The sequence below is a fragment of the Aquarana catesbeiana genome, linkage group LG06 (genome assembly GCF_042186555.1).
Source record: "Aquarana catesbeiana isolate 2022-GZ linkage group LG06, ASM4218655v1, whole genome shotgun sequence".
Taxonomy (NCBI): Eukaryota; Metazoa; Chordata; class Amphibia; order Anura; family Ranidae; genus Aquarana; species Aquarana catesbeiana.
Genome location: NC_133329.1, coordinates 249,294,619 through 249,313,432, shown reverse-complemented (window position 1 = coordinate 249,313,432; position 18,814 = coordinate 249,294,619). Strand labels below are relative to the sequence as shown.

Genomic DNA, 18,814 nt, shown 5'->3' with positions numbered 1-18,814 from the left:
TTTTGGGGTGTAATTTGTTGTATGCATATGCTGTGTGTCAGAAATGATAATATGACAATTTTGTAAAAAAAAAAATTACAACTTAAAAAAACTCACCATGGTACTTACTTAATACCTTGGAATGTCTACTTTTTAAAAAGGGGTCATTTGGGAGGTATTTGTACTCTCCTGACTTGTTAGTGTCTCAAGAAATGAGATTCACCTGATGTACTGAAGGCCTGATCAGATGTTATCAATTTTCAGTGATTGGCACCATAGTTTGTAAACTCTATAACTTTCACAAATACCAAATAATATACACTAATTTACGTTATGTTTACCAAAGATATGTAGCAGTATAAATGTTGGCCAAAATGTATGAAGAAAAATTACTAATTAGCAACATTTTATGACAGAAACAAAGAAAAAGGAGACATTTCATAAGAAAAAATGTTTCTTTTTTTTTTATAAATTTCTTAGAAGTCTCCACTTACCTTTCCCGTCGCAGGGTTCTCTGTGGTAAAACCGACAGACCCAATCTTCACCCCTCACGGTGGGCTCTGTTACCAAACCTTCAGGAACCGGGGACCCTCAGGGAACCCACAATCCTGGACCTGTAAAGCACCCCACCAGTAAAACTTTATAGCTGAAAAAACCAAAGCTCTGGATCCCGGGGTCCAGCTCTCTAAAAAGAGAAGCGTTACAGGCAAAACCTCTTTTCTTTGGACACGAGGCCCGGGTACCATTCAATCAGGCCTAGAAAATACACTTTGAATGGATCCGGTTGCATAGCTTGCCCCAGCAAAGGAATCTTTCAGTGGAGCTCAGCACAGCACATCTTTACTCGTAACCAACACCTAAGACACTGGCGAAAAAACTGAGGTACTCCTAGTAGTGGGAGGGGTTATATACGGAGTGGACATCCTGTCTTAGGGTGTGCCAGTGTCCATCACCTGAAGGTGGCCTATAACCCACATAGTGACTACTATGGCTTTGTGACGTACGATAAGAAAGCAGCTAGAGAAAGATAAAGGAGTTAGTGACTGGTATTTCAGCTGGAGCAAGGAAACAGTATTCCTGATTAAAGAAAAAGAAAGAAATTACATTTACCGTTGGCAAAAAAAAACAGGGTCCCCTCCAGGAGCTCCCCGCATAGGTAACCTCCTCAGATGACAACAGGCTGCCATGCTGAAAGCCCCCAGCAATAAACAATGGAGAGGGGAGGGACATCTGTGGAAGATACAACCCTTTAAAAAAATATTTTGATAGTCAAGGGCAAAAAATGTAAAATTTTCCCCTATTCAAGATGGCCACCACAACCTCAGGCCAGACCGCGCATGCGCAGCCAGCGGCACTAGGAACTATGCGGCCAGCCTGACTCAGCCCGGCCCACTGAGCCAGCTCCTGACGTCTGCACATGCGCAGAGTGGGCAGGAAGAAAAGCCGGCACAAGGTGCGCGTCGCCCACTATAGTAACCAGGAATGAAGGTACAATATCACAAGGAGAGGAAGGTGATGGGGGAGGAAGAAAGTGAAAAAGAGAGAGAGAAATGAAAAGAAAGGAAAGCGAGAGAGAATGGATGACAGGAGGGAGAAATATAGGCTAAGTGAAAAATAGATATAGCTGCTTTCTCTGCTGCAGGCTTGAGCAAATGCCAGTATATAAATGTAGATAGGAGCTCTTAGTTAAGAGACAACTGCTGTCCCAAAAGACCCACAGAAGGGACCCCCTATCTTATCAGCACATTTAGCTTCCCAAGAATAAGGACTGCACCTGGGAGAGGCTTGAACCCAGCTGGAAGCTGCCGACCGCAGAGGTAAGGGACGTTCGACCACCATTCACTGACCATGAGGTATGAAGGAAAAAAAGGAGAATGCTGGGAGGCACTAATCCTTTTCTTTTATAATATTCACTGGTCCTGAGGGAGGAGCCAAGGTGGAGCTTGTCAAAGGTATGCTGCCATGGAGGCACCAGGAAATAAAGCTATGGTAGAAGAGAAGAGCTGAAGGTGAGTCCATCTGGGAATCTGTGGTTGGTCGTCCAAGTGGATAGCCTTATGTCTCCGGAGCTTGTAGGTAATGCCTCGTTTCCACTGAGCGGATCGGTTTGGGTCAGTACAGTTTGAATGGCCTAGAATGGTCCGGTCTATTCTGGTGAGCGTTTCCACTGCAAGTGGGACCACAAGGGGCCATACAGGGTTTCGAAAAAATGCCTCAGCATAGCACAGCAAAAGGTTTTCTGTCAGCCAATCAGTGGAATGTACCGTAGCTCCGCCCTAACCGAACCGTTCCATTTTCTATGGCCCCACATCTGAAGCAGGACCCTGAATGGAGCGGTACGGTTCGGTTGTATGGGCCGCTTTCATGATGGAAACACCCAAAATAGCATACAGTACCGAACCAAACCGAACCAATCCGCTCAGTGGAAACGAGGCATTAGTGAGCCAGGGGGACCATATTTTCTCGAAAATAGGTTTTTGTCATGTAGACTGCTCACTATTTTCTTGTTCAACTTCATCCAATTTAGTTTGCGTTTCAGCGGTGTCTACAATGGGGATTTTCCAAGCTGACGCAATGGCTATTTTTGCCACTAAGAATATATAATATATTAACGTCTGAGTACGTCTAGGGATTTTGTGTAGGAGGGCGACTGAGGCCTCTTTAACAATATTAACCGTTAAATTACAAAAGGTAAAGCACCAGGTCACACTGCTGGTCCATAGCTAGAGCAGCTGGCCTTGAGGATTGTAGGCTACATTAATAACAAAATGCACGCTGAAATTACCATGCCCTAGATAGTGGTGAAGAGATAATAATAATTGATGTATGTACACTGTGATTTGATGGAACTGGAATTTTCTGACATGTTTGTAAACTGAGTTCTTTCATAAACTTTTTTCTGAGAAAAATTGATGCTATGAATGCGTGGACACTCATCCAGAAGCGACGAACCTTGGGGCACGTCCACTATATATAGAGTGGTGGTCCACAACCCCTGAAGCAGAAGGCCGGGGCTCCTGGATACATTTTGGAAAGGCGCTCTGGAACCAAGTACCACCTGGCATGTACCTTATATCCCTCCTCAATCAGGGCGACATTGAGGATGCCTTTGTGGATTCGTATGCTCCATTTACGCCAGTAGTCTGCCTCAGGGCTTTTTTCCGGATCCCTCTCCCATGCCACCTGATATGAGAGCCTGGTTAAAGGAACAGTGAACTGTTTGTAGAGCCCGGAGTGCAGAATCCTGCATGCACTTATTCTCAAACGTGGTGCGCACTGCCAGGTCAGACCCGTTTTTTCCGTAAAGATTGGAGAAAATGTTGGATTTGTTGTAGGTGGTAGCTCTCTGCGGGAGGCATCCCGAAGCTGCCTGTGTAGTGTAAGGAAGGACATATTCCTCTGTGATCTAGGTAGTTGCCTATACGGATTAGTCCCTTGTTCACCCACCAGCTAAACCTGTCGGGTTGTTTGCCGAAGAGAGGGGCCATTGGAGTGTGTGCAGACCTTAGGGACCATCTTTTACAACTAATTTACCATATGTTTAAGGAATGAGAGATTGTCGGGCTCATAATAGCTTTGCGGTGCTTTGGGGAAGTCCAAAGGATAAGGTCCATTGCTAATGGAGTACATGTCAGCCTCCAGTGGGACCCACTCAGGGCAAGAATGACGGCTGTGCAGTTGGGGTAATTGGGCTAACTGTGTGGCTATATAATACTTTTGAAAAACTCGGGCACCCCCATACTCCCCACGTCTTTGGGGGCGTGCATTGTAGCCTGGGCTATTCTAGGACCTTGCATCCCAGAAAATTTCACAGGTACGGTTGGGTTCCCTCTTACCAAGAAGCATGTTAGAGACATTAGCACAGAGCACAAGAGACACCTAATGTAGCTTTGCAACAAATGTTGAGGTGACTGTAGTGGGAATAGGCTCATATCAAGTATTTTGAGACTCCTGCTGATTTGTCTTCTGTTCCAATAGTTACAGAATGCACCTTCCTCATAGGTAGTTCTGTAGAAGATCTCAGATTATAGATATTTATAAAGCTGAAAACAATTGTTTCTGTTAAAAATTAATTTTATATAGCTATCTGTTAAGTAGACCCAAAGGCAGAAAAATGAAGGCTAGTAGTGTGGAGAGGGACATGATGGGGTTTGACACATAATCTTGAAACCAATTTTGGACAGAAAAAAACAGATTCTGACTATTCCCAAAGTTGACTATTTCACAGTTTTCATTTACAGTACCTTTTATGTTCAACTGCTTCAGTTCTTGGTCATCAGCTTTCTTGCCAGCTTTTATAGCCAAGGCTGGTGTCTTTTGGTAAACCTTCCACAGTAGCAGGTATTCTACACACATTGACATCAGGTTCCATCCAGCAATGAAGCCACAGCCCATTACAGCAGAACCAAAGGTCATAATCTGTCCAACAGCCATAGGAGCCAATATGTTTGTAAGCTGGTCTATTCGTCTTACTGTCGCATTCATATCTGTAATAAAACATGATACATGTGATTGTATAGAAGGATGTAAAAAGTATGTATGAGCAATAGCTAGCTATAATCATAAAGCAACATGGTCAAAGGCTACTTTATCTTGAAGTATAAAAATGTCACTCTAAATAAAGTGACAAATTAGTTCTAAGCTGTGTGTACACAAAGTGTGAAACAATTTATAACACACTCATACTTTATTGAGTAAAGGAACTGTAGTGTCATCAGTTCTAGTCAAATAACTCAAACAAAGGATGAAAACTACTTCAATTTAGTAGATAAGCACTAACAAATGTTAAGATTAGCAGGTAGTCTATTGAAATATAATGATAGACGCGAGCTTTACTGCTGGATGACTATGTTGATACAGAACAAAAGGTGAGATCAATACATATGACTGAAAATTATACCTTCATACAGTTATATGTTCATGCCAACGTGGAGGGAGAAATTTTACAACAGCACAAGGTCCAAATCATGTATTTATTCTTATTAGTGTGTAGGATTACCATAAATGCACAAATAGGCATTGAGTCCCGGTTCACATTTATGTGAATCTGATGTAGTTTTGATGCCCTCCAGAATGCATAGATTTGCATGTCAAGTGAAAAAACATTGCTTTTTATGAAGGCTGTTCACATAGATGCAGTGCGATCCTGTTGCGGTTCAAAAAAGGGTGCTGTGCAAGTTTAGTGTGGAGCTGTGCAATTTTAGTGTCTGTAGCCTGTGAGAATCGCATTTAAAAAGCACAAATCACACTGCAAAAACACACTGCACTGGCACTCCAAATTGCATGTAAAATCGCAGCACATCGCACCGCACCAATGTGAACTGAAGTTTAGGCGTGGTATTTTTTTTTCATAGTTACATTGGTCCAGCTTGGACCAATGCAAGCATTTGTGTCCAATATCTGTGGGATTCCCATGGAAGATGGAAATCACTTTAGTAGATACCACTACTACAATGATCTGTACTAAGTTCTAGGTCCTGTGCCGAGAACACAGGAAGCCACTCATACTTGCTCAGTACAGCTGTTTAGGGAACACTTAGCATTCTCTCAATTAACGTAAAGTGTTCTCTGATTGGATGAGGTGTAGCAGTGGGGCGGTGACTTCAGCACAGTTGCAGCCTACTTAATAGCATTAGTAGGTCAGGCACAAGAAAATGCAAATAAAATCTTGAAATGTGGAAAAAGACAGATAAATAACAATGATGTCAGTACAGTATTGTTTCAAATAAATGACTAGTAAGGCCACATTTTATAATAGTAATTTGTAAGTGATTTGGGGAGGGTTAACTGCATAAATAACAAGGATGGGTGAGCTCACTTAGAAAAAAATAGAAAAGTGGATTTTTTTTTTTAAAGGTAAATATGCAATTTTTGTAAATAAAAACACATCCAAAGTCAATTTAAAATTTTGGCTTTTTAAAGGACAAGAATACATCAACTGAATATAAAATCAAGACAGTTCTATACTCTGTATGTTTAGTTACCCTGGTGGATCTGACTTCAATAATTATTGGGTCACTGACCTCAAACAAGTATGCATGCAGTGAAGTTAGAAATCCTGTAAATATAATCTGGGTCAGTGACTTAGAAAGTATTAAAGCCAATGAACCAGACAGCAAGCATTTTCACTAAAATAAAGACTGAATGTGTTTTTTGCAACTGATGGTAACCACATTTAAAATTACTAAAGGATAGTATGTTAACTATCAGGGTGCTGCCATTGAGAGGTCAGAAATAAAAACATTTCCCCATGATGAAAAATTTGGCACAGTTGCTGGGGTTTCAGCATTGACTTGATTTGCATTATATCTGCTAGTTTATGGGAGGACACGTTTTTAAAAAAAAGTTCAGCATTTTTTTTTTTTCAAGAATCATATTACCTAGGTGGATACAGCATCGCTAAGCAATCAAATGCCGCTGATCATTCAGTTCTCAGAGCTCCGAGAGCAGAGAGCTGGTCACTGTCAGTGACTGGCTCTTTCCTCTGCCCTCCCCCCCGCGCTCACTGGAGCGCTGGGCTGTGGAGCGCTGGGCTGGTGGGGGGGGTGGAGCGGTTGACTCAGGCTCCGCAACTATGGGAGGGGATCTAGGGGCATGCCCTATCCCCTCACAATTTGTGAGCCCATTGGTTGATTTCAACCATGATGCAGGGCCCATTTGGAGACCAGGACTATTTAGTCCAGGCTCTAACATGGGTTCAGTGCTGTGCTTCCAGCAGTACAGAACTTGGCTGTCCTGTGTTGATCTTTCTCCCCCCCCTAGGGGCAAGTTATATTGTGCAGTTCATCCACAGTTGACATTGATGCTGTACCTTTTCACTTTGTAATTAGTGTTCACTGTTTGTGTCTGTTGGGCGGTCAGGGTTTCACCGCATGTTTGGTGTTTTGTTGTTCAGATGGAATCCACTTTCCATTTGAAGTCTTCATTATACACGGGGGCCACACACCATCACTACTTTTGCACCTTCACTCACTAATTTACCTAATTAATGTTTAGATAGCATTTCTATGCCAATTTATTAAGGGAAAAAATTTTAGCCACACCCGCCCGCTATCAGTGGCACATATATACATATTACCATCTCCCCGCCTGATTTGGACAATTTGTTGATAGGGAACTCCTATCCTCATATTGATTAGTGGTTCCAAATGAATAATAACTACTGCAGTAGGGAACAGACACAAAAGATACGCTCAGCATCTTTCCAAATAACTGTTCTGCTTTATTATGACGCAATTGAAGGTTTTTATACACATGATTACGTAGGTATCACATTAATATTACAATTGTACATTTATGGTAACAAGGGGCATTACATAGGCAGACTAATTCTAATCAGGACTCGAAAGAATGCAAACATGTACTGAAAACATTATTAGTGCCGTGTGCACAGTGAGGGCAGTGTGCAATACATACAAAATAGAATACAATTATATACAGAACTTACAAATTTCCATTACACTGCCCCTTCACAACTCCCATGGGGAAAAGGAGTTGACTTCTGGACACACCTGGGGGAGACCCTCTGTATGTTACCATATATATATTGCTACACATTAACTTGCCTTCTTTATCCAACCGGATTACTTTTCCGGCAAGGGTTGACCAGCATTTGGCACTACTTGTAAGTCACAGATATTGAAATATACTCGTACATATATGGCTCTCCTCCTGCCCTTTCCCCTACCACCCCTTCCTCCCTTTTCATTAATTTATTTTTTGTTGTTATTATCATTCATTGATCCATTTTTACCTCCCGATACCTACGTGCGCCTCTCCTGAGGAAGTGAGAATTACCTCGCGAAAAGGGGCGTAGAGATGAGTCGCGCAGCAGCTCTAGATCGATTGGGGTATCTGTATGGTGCCTTCAGGTCCACATTTCAAATTTTTTCATATGAACTCTATGCAGCACCATTCAGGTCTTCTTTATTATTGTGGTACACATGTTTTTAAATGTATGATAATACATTCTTCATATTTTTACATCTACTGTCTGAGGTGTGACTCTTTAAAAGTCCCAAGGGCAAAATGTTTTTTTATGTGTTGTACATACAACCAGTGTGGGACTGAGACACTACCTCAACCCTTCTCACATTAGCTCTCATTGTCTGTCTATGTTAAAGCCAATGAACCAGACAGCAAGCATTTTCAGTAAAATAAAGACTGAATATGTTTTTTTACAACTAATGGTAACCACATTTAAAATTACTACAGGATAGTATGTCAACTATCAGAGTGCTGCCATTGAGAGGTCAGAAATAAACCATTTTCCCATGATGAAAAATTTGGCACAGTTGCTGGGGTTTCAGTATTGACTTAATTTGCATCATATCTGCTAGCTTATGGGAGGTTGCGTTTTAAAAAAAAAGTTCAGCTTTTTTTTTTCAAGAATAATAGTTACCTAGGTGGATGCAGCATCGGTCTGATGCTGCATCTGTCCCCCGTTGGCTCTAAGACCGAGTACCCAGCGATCAAACGCCGCTGATCACTCGGTTCACAGAGCTCCGAGAGCAGAGAGCTGGTCACTGTCAGTTACCGGCTCTCTCCTCTGCCCCCCGCGCTCACTGGTGCGCTGGGCTGTGAAGTGCTGGGCCGTAGGGGGTGGAGCGGTTGACTCAGGCTCTCAGCGGCTCTCTGAGAGGCTGAGCCAGAATCCCGGTCTAAGGTTGTGAGCAGATCTCGACCATATTGTTGCGATCTTGCCCCAGCCTGGACCGACTCTGTGACGTCAGCTGACAATGGGTTGAAGCCCACCGTCTGCTGAAAACAGGTCACAGGAGTGCAGAACAAACTGCACTCCTGTAATCCACAGGGATGTACAGCGAAACAAACTTTGGCTGTACTTCTCTTTTAACGGATGTGACTTTTTCCAGCTACAGTATGTATCCGATCAACTATTTCCTTTTCTCTATTGTCTCTTGGGAGCTCTACCCAAACTTTCTGCCAGTTCAGAATTCTTGGCTGATGTCTGAATCACATGCAGTTTTCAACTGCAGGAAAGATAAAAAAAGCAACTTGGAAATCGTCTACAGTAGATGTACATACTTAATGCCCCAGCTCATCTGCAAGGGTAAGCAAGGAGAAAGGAGATGCTGGTTATGCTGTCTTTTACAAAACAATAAACTGCAGGCCTTTTCACCTTAGCATTGTGTTTTGTATATACATAACTCCAGACAAACAGATCACAATTAAAATACCAAAACGCAAACTGTCTTAGCAGCTAGGACCTGCAGACTACAAAGCAGCAATAACACATATTGGTTCAGAAAACGGTGGCAGTCTGCTCATGTTATATAATAGAGCAAACTAATAAGGCCATTCCTATTTTCTCTATTCCTGTAAGCTGGTGTGACAGCACTGCAGTCCTGATTGGCAGTGAAGAGTGCTGATCTCCCTGCTCCCAGTCTGCAGTGTAGAAATAGAAGAGGCTGATATGACAACAGACTAGGGTACTTATACTTATGTTAGTTATCTGAAAAATATACTTGACTATTTATGGCCTCAAGCACATGGACGGTTTGAGGCTTAAAGTGGAACATTAGTCAGAAAATGAAGTTCTGCTAGATCATTTCAGGCTGGTCCCTTTTGCAGGTAAAGCAATGTAAAACATTAAAAATAAGCATCTATACTGTTTACAATCCAGTAATACATTGGGGTTGATTTACTCAAAGCAAATCCACTTTGCACTACAAGTGCACTTGGAAGTGCAGTCGATGTACATCTGAGCGGAAGATCTGAAATGAGGGGAAGCCCTGCTGATTTTATCATCCAATCATGTGCAAGCTAAAATGCTGTTTTTTATTTTCCTTGCATGTTCCCCTCGGATCTACAGGAACTGCACTTCCAAGTTTTACACTTTCAAGTGCACTTGTAGTGACCTGTTTTCAGCAGTGACCTGTGACCTGTTTTCAGCAGACGGTGGGCTTCAACCCATTGTCAGCTGACGTCACAGAGTCGGATTGGCCTTTAGTAAATAACCCCTATTGTCTCACCTTGCTCTGCATATGCTCAGTTGCTCTCTATTTTTGGCATTGAGCCAAATTTGTAGAGGCTGATCCTCTGACAGCCTAATGATTTACTGCTGTTCAAGTTGCTATGGGTAAAGTTCCACTTTATGATCTGCTCTAGCATAAAATCCTAGCCTTTTATTTCTACCTAGGGAGCCGCAGGTGCGCACACAACATGCCATAGAAGTGAATGATTTTACGTGGCAGTATTGGGGTATGATGCATTTCCCCAATGCAGAATCTGCACAATCGGGGAACACATCATATGCGTGTGCTTACGCCAATGCACGAAAGCATGTGTGTAAGTACAGCCATTCACTTTGTCACCTGTGGCTCCCTGCCATAATTATACACTACAGCATATTAGGCCTCAAACCGTTAGTGTGCATGAGGACATAAAGGCTCTTTTTTTACATAAAAACATAAACATGTTATACTTACGTGCTCTGTGGTATGATATTGCCCCGGATCTCCTCTTCTGGGGTCCCCTGCCAGTGCTCTCGGCTCCAACCTTTCTGTGTCTGCCCCCATACTAAGCTGCTTGCTATCAAAGCAGATGTGCGGGTTAACTCCCAAGCAGGGCTGTGTGCGTCCATAGACACCCACAACATGACTTGTCCCCTTGTCCCCTGTCACATGGTTTGACTGACAGCAGCAGGAGCCAATGGCTCCTGCTGCTCTAAGCCAAGCTTGTGAATGCAGTTAGAGGGGAGAGAAGACCTGCAGCTGGGCGCAGCGTTAGATCGATACAGGACTCGGCTAAGCATTTAGGGAAGTGGGGAACATCTGGAAGAGTTTTGCCTTCAAAACCACTTTCATAAACACCTAACTGGTTACTTGGTGTTTTTTATTTACCAGGATATAGCTCTACCCACCACTGCTGTCCCACGTGCTGTTAAAACAACTGACAATAACTAATACACTAGTTTTCCTTTTTATTTACATAGCTTCACATATTTATAGCAAAGCTTCACTCTCTCAATCAACTTTGACTATTTTTAATTCTTTTGCTGCTAGCATTAGTAAATAGATAGGAAAGTATATTATATTTACTTGTTTGAAACTTTTCAATTAACAATTAACATTTCTTCAGTTACAGGCCTAGGCAAATGATGTCATACATCCCAAAAGTCTTGAGGAGGGGAGGAGGGATTTTATCAGTTAAGCACACCCTCCTGCATGCCTGAGCTAAAAGCAGATGGTTTCCAGGAAGTAAATGTTACATGAATTATCTGCCCTTACACAAGATGGCCATGGCCAGAAATTCCTGAGGGTATTTTTCAAAGTGATTTCTCAACAAAATAAAGCATGGAGACATGGATGGATGAGTTTGCTTTGAATAATAAAAAATAACGAAATAGTGTTCTTTTTTGAGGTGTTCAGATTCAGTGTAGTTCCGCTCTAAATTTGCATATGGATAAGTTGCTATGGCTAGCGGCCATGAGATCTTCTGGCAAAGTTACAGGACACACAGTCTTGCAAGTATGCATGCCTATACTATTTTTAACTTGTAATTTCAGAGTGTTTGCATTAAAATAAAAAACAAAAACTTTAGTTTTACTTTAATTAATTTGACTTTTTAACAGTGGGAAAGATTATAAAATTATTATTTTTAATTCATGTATGCAGCATCAACAAATTATGCAACACTTTACAGAGTATACAAAATCATTCATATCAGTTCCTGCCTTGAAGGAATTTAAAGTGGACCTGGCCTGAAGTTAGGATTTGCTATATTACAGAGAACATCTAAAAAAGTTAATCATGCCTAAGCAGTACCCTGTAAGTTTTACCTTTTGTCTGGAATTCCTTCTGAAAACTAGCAGTGCACTTCCTGATATGTGATGGTGCCTATGGTCTTAGAGTTGTATATTGGCAGGAACTGCTGCCTCTGACTACTGAGGTCAGGAGATTTGAAGTAAGATTTGGTGATGTCACAACTGTGCTGCTCACTGTTCTCCTTGCTGGAGGCTCTGACATGAGGAAGCAAAGCCCTGCCTCTACCAAGGTGGCCACACTACTTTTAGAGAATAATTTATGATTATTATTATTATTACATAGCATTTATACAGTGCCAACAGTCTGTGAAGTGATTTACAATATAATGAGAACACAGTACATTTACAATACAAGATAAGATGATTACAAGGACCCATGCTCGTTGTTCCTCTTTAATGCACCTTTCATTGATATATAAATCACATACATTGCCAATTTGGGTGTACGCAGAACAACTTGCTAGCATGTTTTCAAATTTTAGGAGGAAACCCATTTACACACATGGGAAAGTCTGTTAAGTCTAATATCTCTGGTGGGAACTGAAACCCAGACCTCAGCTTTAATTGCAATGATGCTAACCACTCAACCAGTATACTTCCCACCTTCCTAAAGGAATAATGATTTATTTTGAGGTTCCAAGAACACAATGGAATTTCAGCCTCCATCACATACTGGATCTCAAACTAAATACAGGAATGTAAAAATGTTAATAACTGTGTAGACATGCTGATATTCATTCGGCGTGGCAGTGATGGAAGAAGGATGCACTCAGCAACAGTGCAGTTGTTTTGTTTGTTTCTAGCTTGGTCAACTTCTGCAACACTTTGCCTGGGTATGTAGAAATGCTGATCCTAGCAGGCGTGTCATGTTTTATCCGTGGTGGCCAGTATGTGGATATACCCATACATAGAGGAACTGCATTAAAATCCTTTCCTTTTTGTACTCCATATGCTTCTGCTGTTCAGTGTTTGTCAAGTGAGTTCCCGATACAGAGTGATGCTTGTTTCCTGTTATCTTCTGTCAGCCAACATCAACAGGGAATGTGCCAATTTTGAAGTGGACTCTACCTCAAATACCAACTGTTACACAATTCCTCTGAAACTGTTTGTATCATGCATTGCATCATGTAACATTATGTTCACCTTTAGAATCAACACAAGTATTCTATCATTAGATTATAGGAAGTTGTATGTGGTGCAAGCTCCCTCCTGTACTGCCACGAGTGTGGGAGAGGCTACAGTACTTGAGCTAGTGCAGCTTTAAACTGCGGCTTTCATAGAAGGTATCACCTTCCAGGGACTAGCAGGCACATCGGGGTACACAATGATCAGTTTTTTCCCTGTGGGTGTATAAAGTGTAATGTCCCTGGATGGTGATACCTTCTAGCCACTTACCGACCGGCCACTGTATATATACGTCATTACTTTAAAGATGGATATCTCGGTAACGGCAGCAGCTGCTGCCACAACCAAGGTATCCATCTTTAGGGCCGGCGGTTCTGTACACGATAATGGTGGTCTCTGCGGCGGGTGCGCTGCGAGATCACCGTTATCGGCGGCGGGAGAGGTGCCACCCCCCCCCCCCGCCGCTCTCCCACGCCCTCCGCCGCTTACCGGAGCCGTCGTTAGCGGCGGAGGCGATTGGGTCCTTTCCCTTCCTCAATATAGAGACGAGTGAGGCTAAGATGGCGCCCACTTGTCTCCATACCATAGGACGGCCGGAGCGACGTCATGACATCAGCTCCGCCCACTTCTCTTAAAGGCACATTTTTTTTTGCGTCATTGTTTTTAAACGACTTTTTTTTTTTTTTTTTTTTGCATTAAAGTCTAAATATGAGATCTGAGGTCTTTTTGACCCCAGATCTCATATTTAAGTGGACCTGTCATGCTTTTATCTATTACAAGGGATGTTTACATTCCTTGTAATAGGAATAAAAGTGATCCAATTTTTTTTTTGTTAAACAGTGAAAAAATAAATAAATTAAAGTAAAATAAATAATTAAAAAAAAAAAAATTTTTAAAGCGCCCTGTCCCGACGAGCTCGCGCGCAGAAGCGAACGCATATGTTAGTAGCGCCCGCATATGAAAACGGTGGTCAAACCACACGTGAGGTGTCGCTGCGACCGGTATAGCGAGAGCAATAATTCTAGCCCTAGACCTCCTCTGTAACGCAAAACATGCAACCTGTAGAATTTTTTTAAACGTCGCCTATGGAGATTTTTAAGGGTAAAAGTTTGACGCCATTCCACGAGCGGGCGCAATTTTGAAGCGTGACATGTTGGGTATCAATTTACTTGGCGTAAGATTATATTTCACAATATAAAAAAAAAATTGGGCTAACTTTACTGTTGTCATATTTTTTTATTCAAAAAAGTGATTTTTTTCCAAAAAAAAGTGCGCTTATAAGACCGCTGCGCAAATATGGTGCAAAAAAAAGTATTGCAATGACCGCCATTTTATTCTCTAGGGTGTTAGAAAAAAAACAATATATAATGTTTGGGGGTTCTAAGTAATTTTCTAGCAAAAAAAAACTGTTTTAAACATGTAAACACCTAAAATCCAAAACGAGGCTGGTCTTTAAGTGGCTAGGAAAGCAGTAGTTTAAAGCCTTTGCGACCCACCTTGGTGCATACCAAAGGGGGCCAACTCCAGCAGGTGAGTGCAAACCCTTGGGGGGCACGAACAGGGTGGATTGGTTTGGAGGAAGTTGTACATGTAGATTAAACCGCATTAATTATCAGTAAGGACAAAGTCATGTAACTGTAGATCATTATTGTACCATGAACAAAATATCATCATTATTGCACCATCAAAACAAAACAATTTACCTGCCAATTTGCTTCTGTCTTCTCCAGCAACAACAACAATCCAGTCCCTCTGGATGGTGATGCCCATAGCTGTGCTAGCTAGATTTGCAATATTTGCAATGGTGATGACAAGGATATAGCACAGTGTCTACAAAGTTACAAAAGAAAAAAAATGAACTTAACATATAATTCATCTATGAAGCCATAGTTAGCACTTACACCCTGCTTTAAATACAAAGTAGAAAAAAATAATTTGTCACGAAAAAAGCTTATTTTACTACAGTCAGTCTGTAAAACATAGTCATGCAAATTTACTATAGGAATTGAGAATCTTCACTTCAATTATTCAATCCAAAAAGGTTTCCGCCTAGCTTCTCCATTCATAGAAGCCATACTATAGCTGAATGGAGAATGGGTGGATGATTGTTAGCTCTGCCAAATGCATAAACTGATTAAACACATTGCTGGTGAAGTATTACACGTTTTTTAATGGTCTTAGATTTATTAGACATTTATTTGATCTCCAGAGCTAGTATAAACTGCTCTCCCCTGGGCAGAAGGTAGTACCGATGCTATCTGTGAGAGCAGCCATCTTTCTGCCATGGTCTGGCATACCTCCTGCTGAGTCACACCTAAATAATTAAAATCAGCAGGGAAAATGAGAAAAGGTGTATTATCAAATAACATAAAGAATATTTAAAACCAACCAACAGCCAGCCTTGATACATCGACAACAGTTCATTTTTGTACAAGAAGACCACCATCAAGATGATGCCACAGATAATAACAGAGACGTTCTGCACAATCAGCGAAGTCTGTGCCACTATAAAAGAAGAAGAGAAATCAGACAATCTCTAAAAGTATTAACCATTTTTATTACTAATCTTAAAAAAACACATTAGTCAGACTTAAATAATTTAAGGTTAAGAATTTTCTTGATATTACTTTTCTTTTAAGGTAGCCAATGACAACTGGGTTAATGCAAAAATTTGAATTTTCAGTCTTAAATTGTTATACTTGTGTAGGCTAACTTTGATTTACTGTCTACTGCAGTTTACACCAAAAATAATCCCCATCTGTCTGTGATAATCATTGGTGTAATCTGTGGTAGACAATCGGTTTGATATATAGAATGTAAACACCCTCAGACAGCTTGGTGATATATATATATTACAAATTATTTTAAATCTTTATTTCTGATTTAGTTTTCATTGTTTTAAATGATGCTTTTATATTGTAATTGTAAATAAAAACTTGTAGTTTTAAATATATGAATCATTTTGCAGTAATAACATACTGACATCTCCAAATCCCTTATCTACAGTTTTCTAAGCAAACATACCCTTTTGCAAGGGAGCATGCCCTATGAAAAGTGAACAAGCTCTACTTTCTCCCTTTGTCTCCAACCTTCTGACTATGCAACAGGGTCAACAAAAAAGTATTTTTAGAAGTAAAGTTAAAACCCATCTCTAGCCATTGTTATTTTTTTGGATCAAGATCAATTTTCTTGAACTTTTTTTTACAGATTCATCCTCTGAGGCTGTAGTGGTGTATAGAGAATGTATGGGGGAGAGGAAACATATAGTCAGCAATTACTAATGGCGACCATAGAAAGGGCAGATACAACCCTGAGAATGGTAGGTGGGGAAATCTCGAATATGGAAAAGTTCTGAAATCTCCTGCAATGGTACTTTGGTCCTTTCCTCTGCTCCAAAACAAAGAAAAAGCCTCACAAGTTGAACACTTTCCCTGTCCAATAATAAGGACTTCCAGTTGCCAGAGACATTTGCCATTGCCTCTTACAAATTGAGAAACAACCAAATAATTGCAAGTTTTACTCCAAAACATGTAGAATCAGGTTGTCCACTGTGAGCCAACAAAATTTTGATTCCATTTTTTTGTTGAAATTTTTAAATAATCAAATTAATAAAATGGTGGTTCTAGTCAACTGCAAGGAGGTTGGATTGTGTTTGCCAAAATCAAAGCTAGCAAAAAAAATTATACTTTCATTTTTTCCTGTTCAACCTTTCAATACACTGTATTAAAGCTGTCAATGTATTGCCTGGTTTTGACTTTACAACTGATTTTGACTTTACAACTGACACAATTCTAATGGTTGATTCGTATGTGATAGATTGCACAAGGAACAGTTCATTAATGGTTATCATATGCGATATTTGGATTTTTATAGAAATATTGCATGCAAAAATAAAAGAGTCAATTCATTCAAGTAAAGAAATTTGCGGCGAATAGTGCAAATTCTGTAAATATGTGAGGTAAGTACTGCAAAACATTGAGAAAAATCATTGAAGTCAAAGCACACTTGTTATATATCTCATAATATAGGCGGTTTATTGTTTAGGAATGTACAAAATAACAATGAGCGGAACTCTGCCCTGGCCATTAAAGTAAAAGAACACAATGTATGAGTGTGGTAATTTTATGGCCGTATCACAGGAACGTAAATAATTTGTAACATTGAACTAGAGGGAGATTGTTCTGTTAATAAAGGCACACAAGAATGTTTTCAGAGTTACACAATATTTTTGTGTGCTTTCATTCGCAGAACAATCTACCTCTGCTACAGTGTCAGCCTGTGGGAAAAAAATGCAATAAAATAATGTAAAAAACAGTAAAAGTGCTAAATATCGCAAAACATATAAATGTAACTCATTCATTAAACAACGCATATTTTCAGTGAATTAAATTGCTTTTGAGATACACACCACATGAGTTTAACCACTTGACCACCGGAAGATTTACCCCCCTTCATAACCAGGCCATTTTTTGCGAAACGACACTGAGTTACTTTAACTGACAATTGTGCTGTCATGCAACACTGTACCCAAATAAAATTTATGTCAATTTGTTTTCCCACAAATAGAGATTTCTTTTGTTGGTATTTGATCACCACTGTGTTTTTAATTTTTTTGCGTTATAAACAAAAAAGACCGACAATTTTGAAAAACTATATTTTTTACTTCCTGCTATAAAACACATCCAATAAAAAAATTGAAAAAAAATCAAATTTCTTCATAAATTTAGGCCAATATGTTTTCTGCTACATGTTTTTGGTAAAAAAAATCCCAATAAGCGTATATTGTTTGGTTTATGCAAACTTTGTAGCGTCTACAAACTATGGCATAAATACTGACTGACATTTTTATTTATTATTTATTTTATACTAGTAATGGCAGCGATCAGCGACTGTCCCGCTGACTGCGATATTGCAGCGGACAACCGGACACTAACTGACACTTTGCGGGAACCAGTGACACTAATACAGTGATCAGTGCTAAATATATGCACTATATGCGCTGTCACTGTACTAATGGTTGAGAAGGGATTGAACATCTAGGGTGAACAAAGGGTTAAATGTGTGCCTAGACAGTGTTTGTGTTTACTATGTGTGCTGCTTTTATTAGGGGAAGAGATGGATTTGAGTCCTTGCTTTTCAGGAACACAAAATCGATCCTTTCCCCCCTGTCAGAATGTAACTCTGCATTGGTTACATAGGTAGAGCTCCGTTCTGAGTCTCTCCCCAAAGATCAGCGGGTGCCATCAGACAACGAGTCCCCAGAACCTGCAGATCGGCTTCTGTTGTGAATAATCACAGCAGAAGCGGCATGCCCCCTGCAGGCGGAAGTGTGGGATCACGTATATATATATACACAATCCAGCTGCCATCCTGTAGCAGTAAAACTGCTATAGTGCTATAGGGTGGTCAGCAAGTGGTTAAGACAAACCGCCAGTGGGGAACTTGTCAGCAGTTCCAGTCCCCTTCCTTCCTTCTGTAAGTCCAAGAGGTAAATTTGTTACCATCTGCCCAGGACTCCTTCACCACATGGGCACAAGAGTGTTTACATGTAAGTGGATACTTGTTACAAATAAAGATATGTTTTATTACTGATTGGAGCCTTTCTACTTTCCCTGTCAGTGGCATATGGATGGCTGAAGTACACCTGTCAAGTTCCTTAGAAGAGACACTGATTCAAGCAGACCTGTTTTGATGTTGCAGACTTCATTTGTCCACTTAGGAGTAAACTGTATTCTATTTTAGTCTCGATTCATGGACTTTGCTCCTTTCTTTCTGGGGTCAAGCTAATAGTCCTACCCAAGGCTGCCAGATGGCCTGTCAGCCCTTTAGATGTACGTATCCACCAATAAGGCTACCTGCTTTTGTTCAACCCACTTGTGAGCCACTCCCACCGTCACTTCTGGACTTCTTTTTGCCCTCTTCCTC

General features: G+C 40.7%; 1 protein-coding gene across 1 annotated transcript in view; it reads right to left on the bottom strand.

The window, feature by feature from the left end:
• Positions 1 to 18,814, bottom strand: part of SLC40A1 (solute carrier family 40 member 1) — a 109,901-nt gene that overhangs the window by 46,094 nt on the left and 44,993 nt on the right. Inside the window, exons 4-6 of the mRNA XM_073633162.1 lie at positions 15,279 to 15,394; positions 14,593 to 14,719; positions 4,224 to 4,466 (exon numbers count right to left, since the gene is read on the bottom strand). Coding sequence (XP_073489263.1) covers positions 4,224 to 4,466; positions 14,593 to 14,719; positions 15,279 to 15,394 — 486 coding nt within the window. The remainder of the gene's footprint in view (positions 1 to 4,223; positions 4,467 to 14,592; positions 14,720 to 15,278; positions 15,395 to 18,814) is intronic.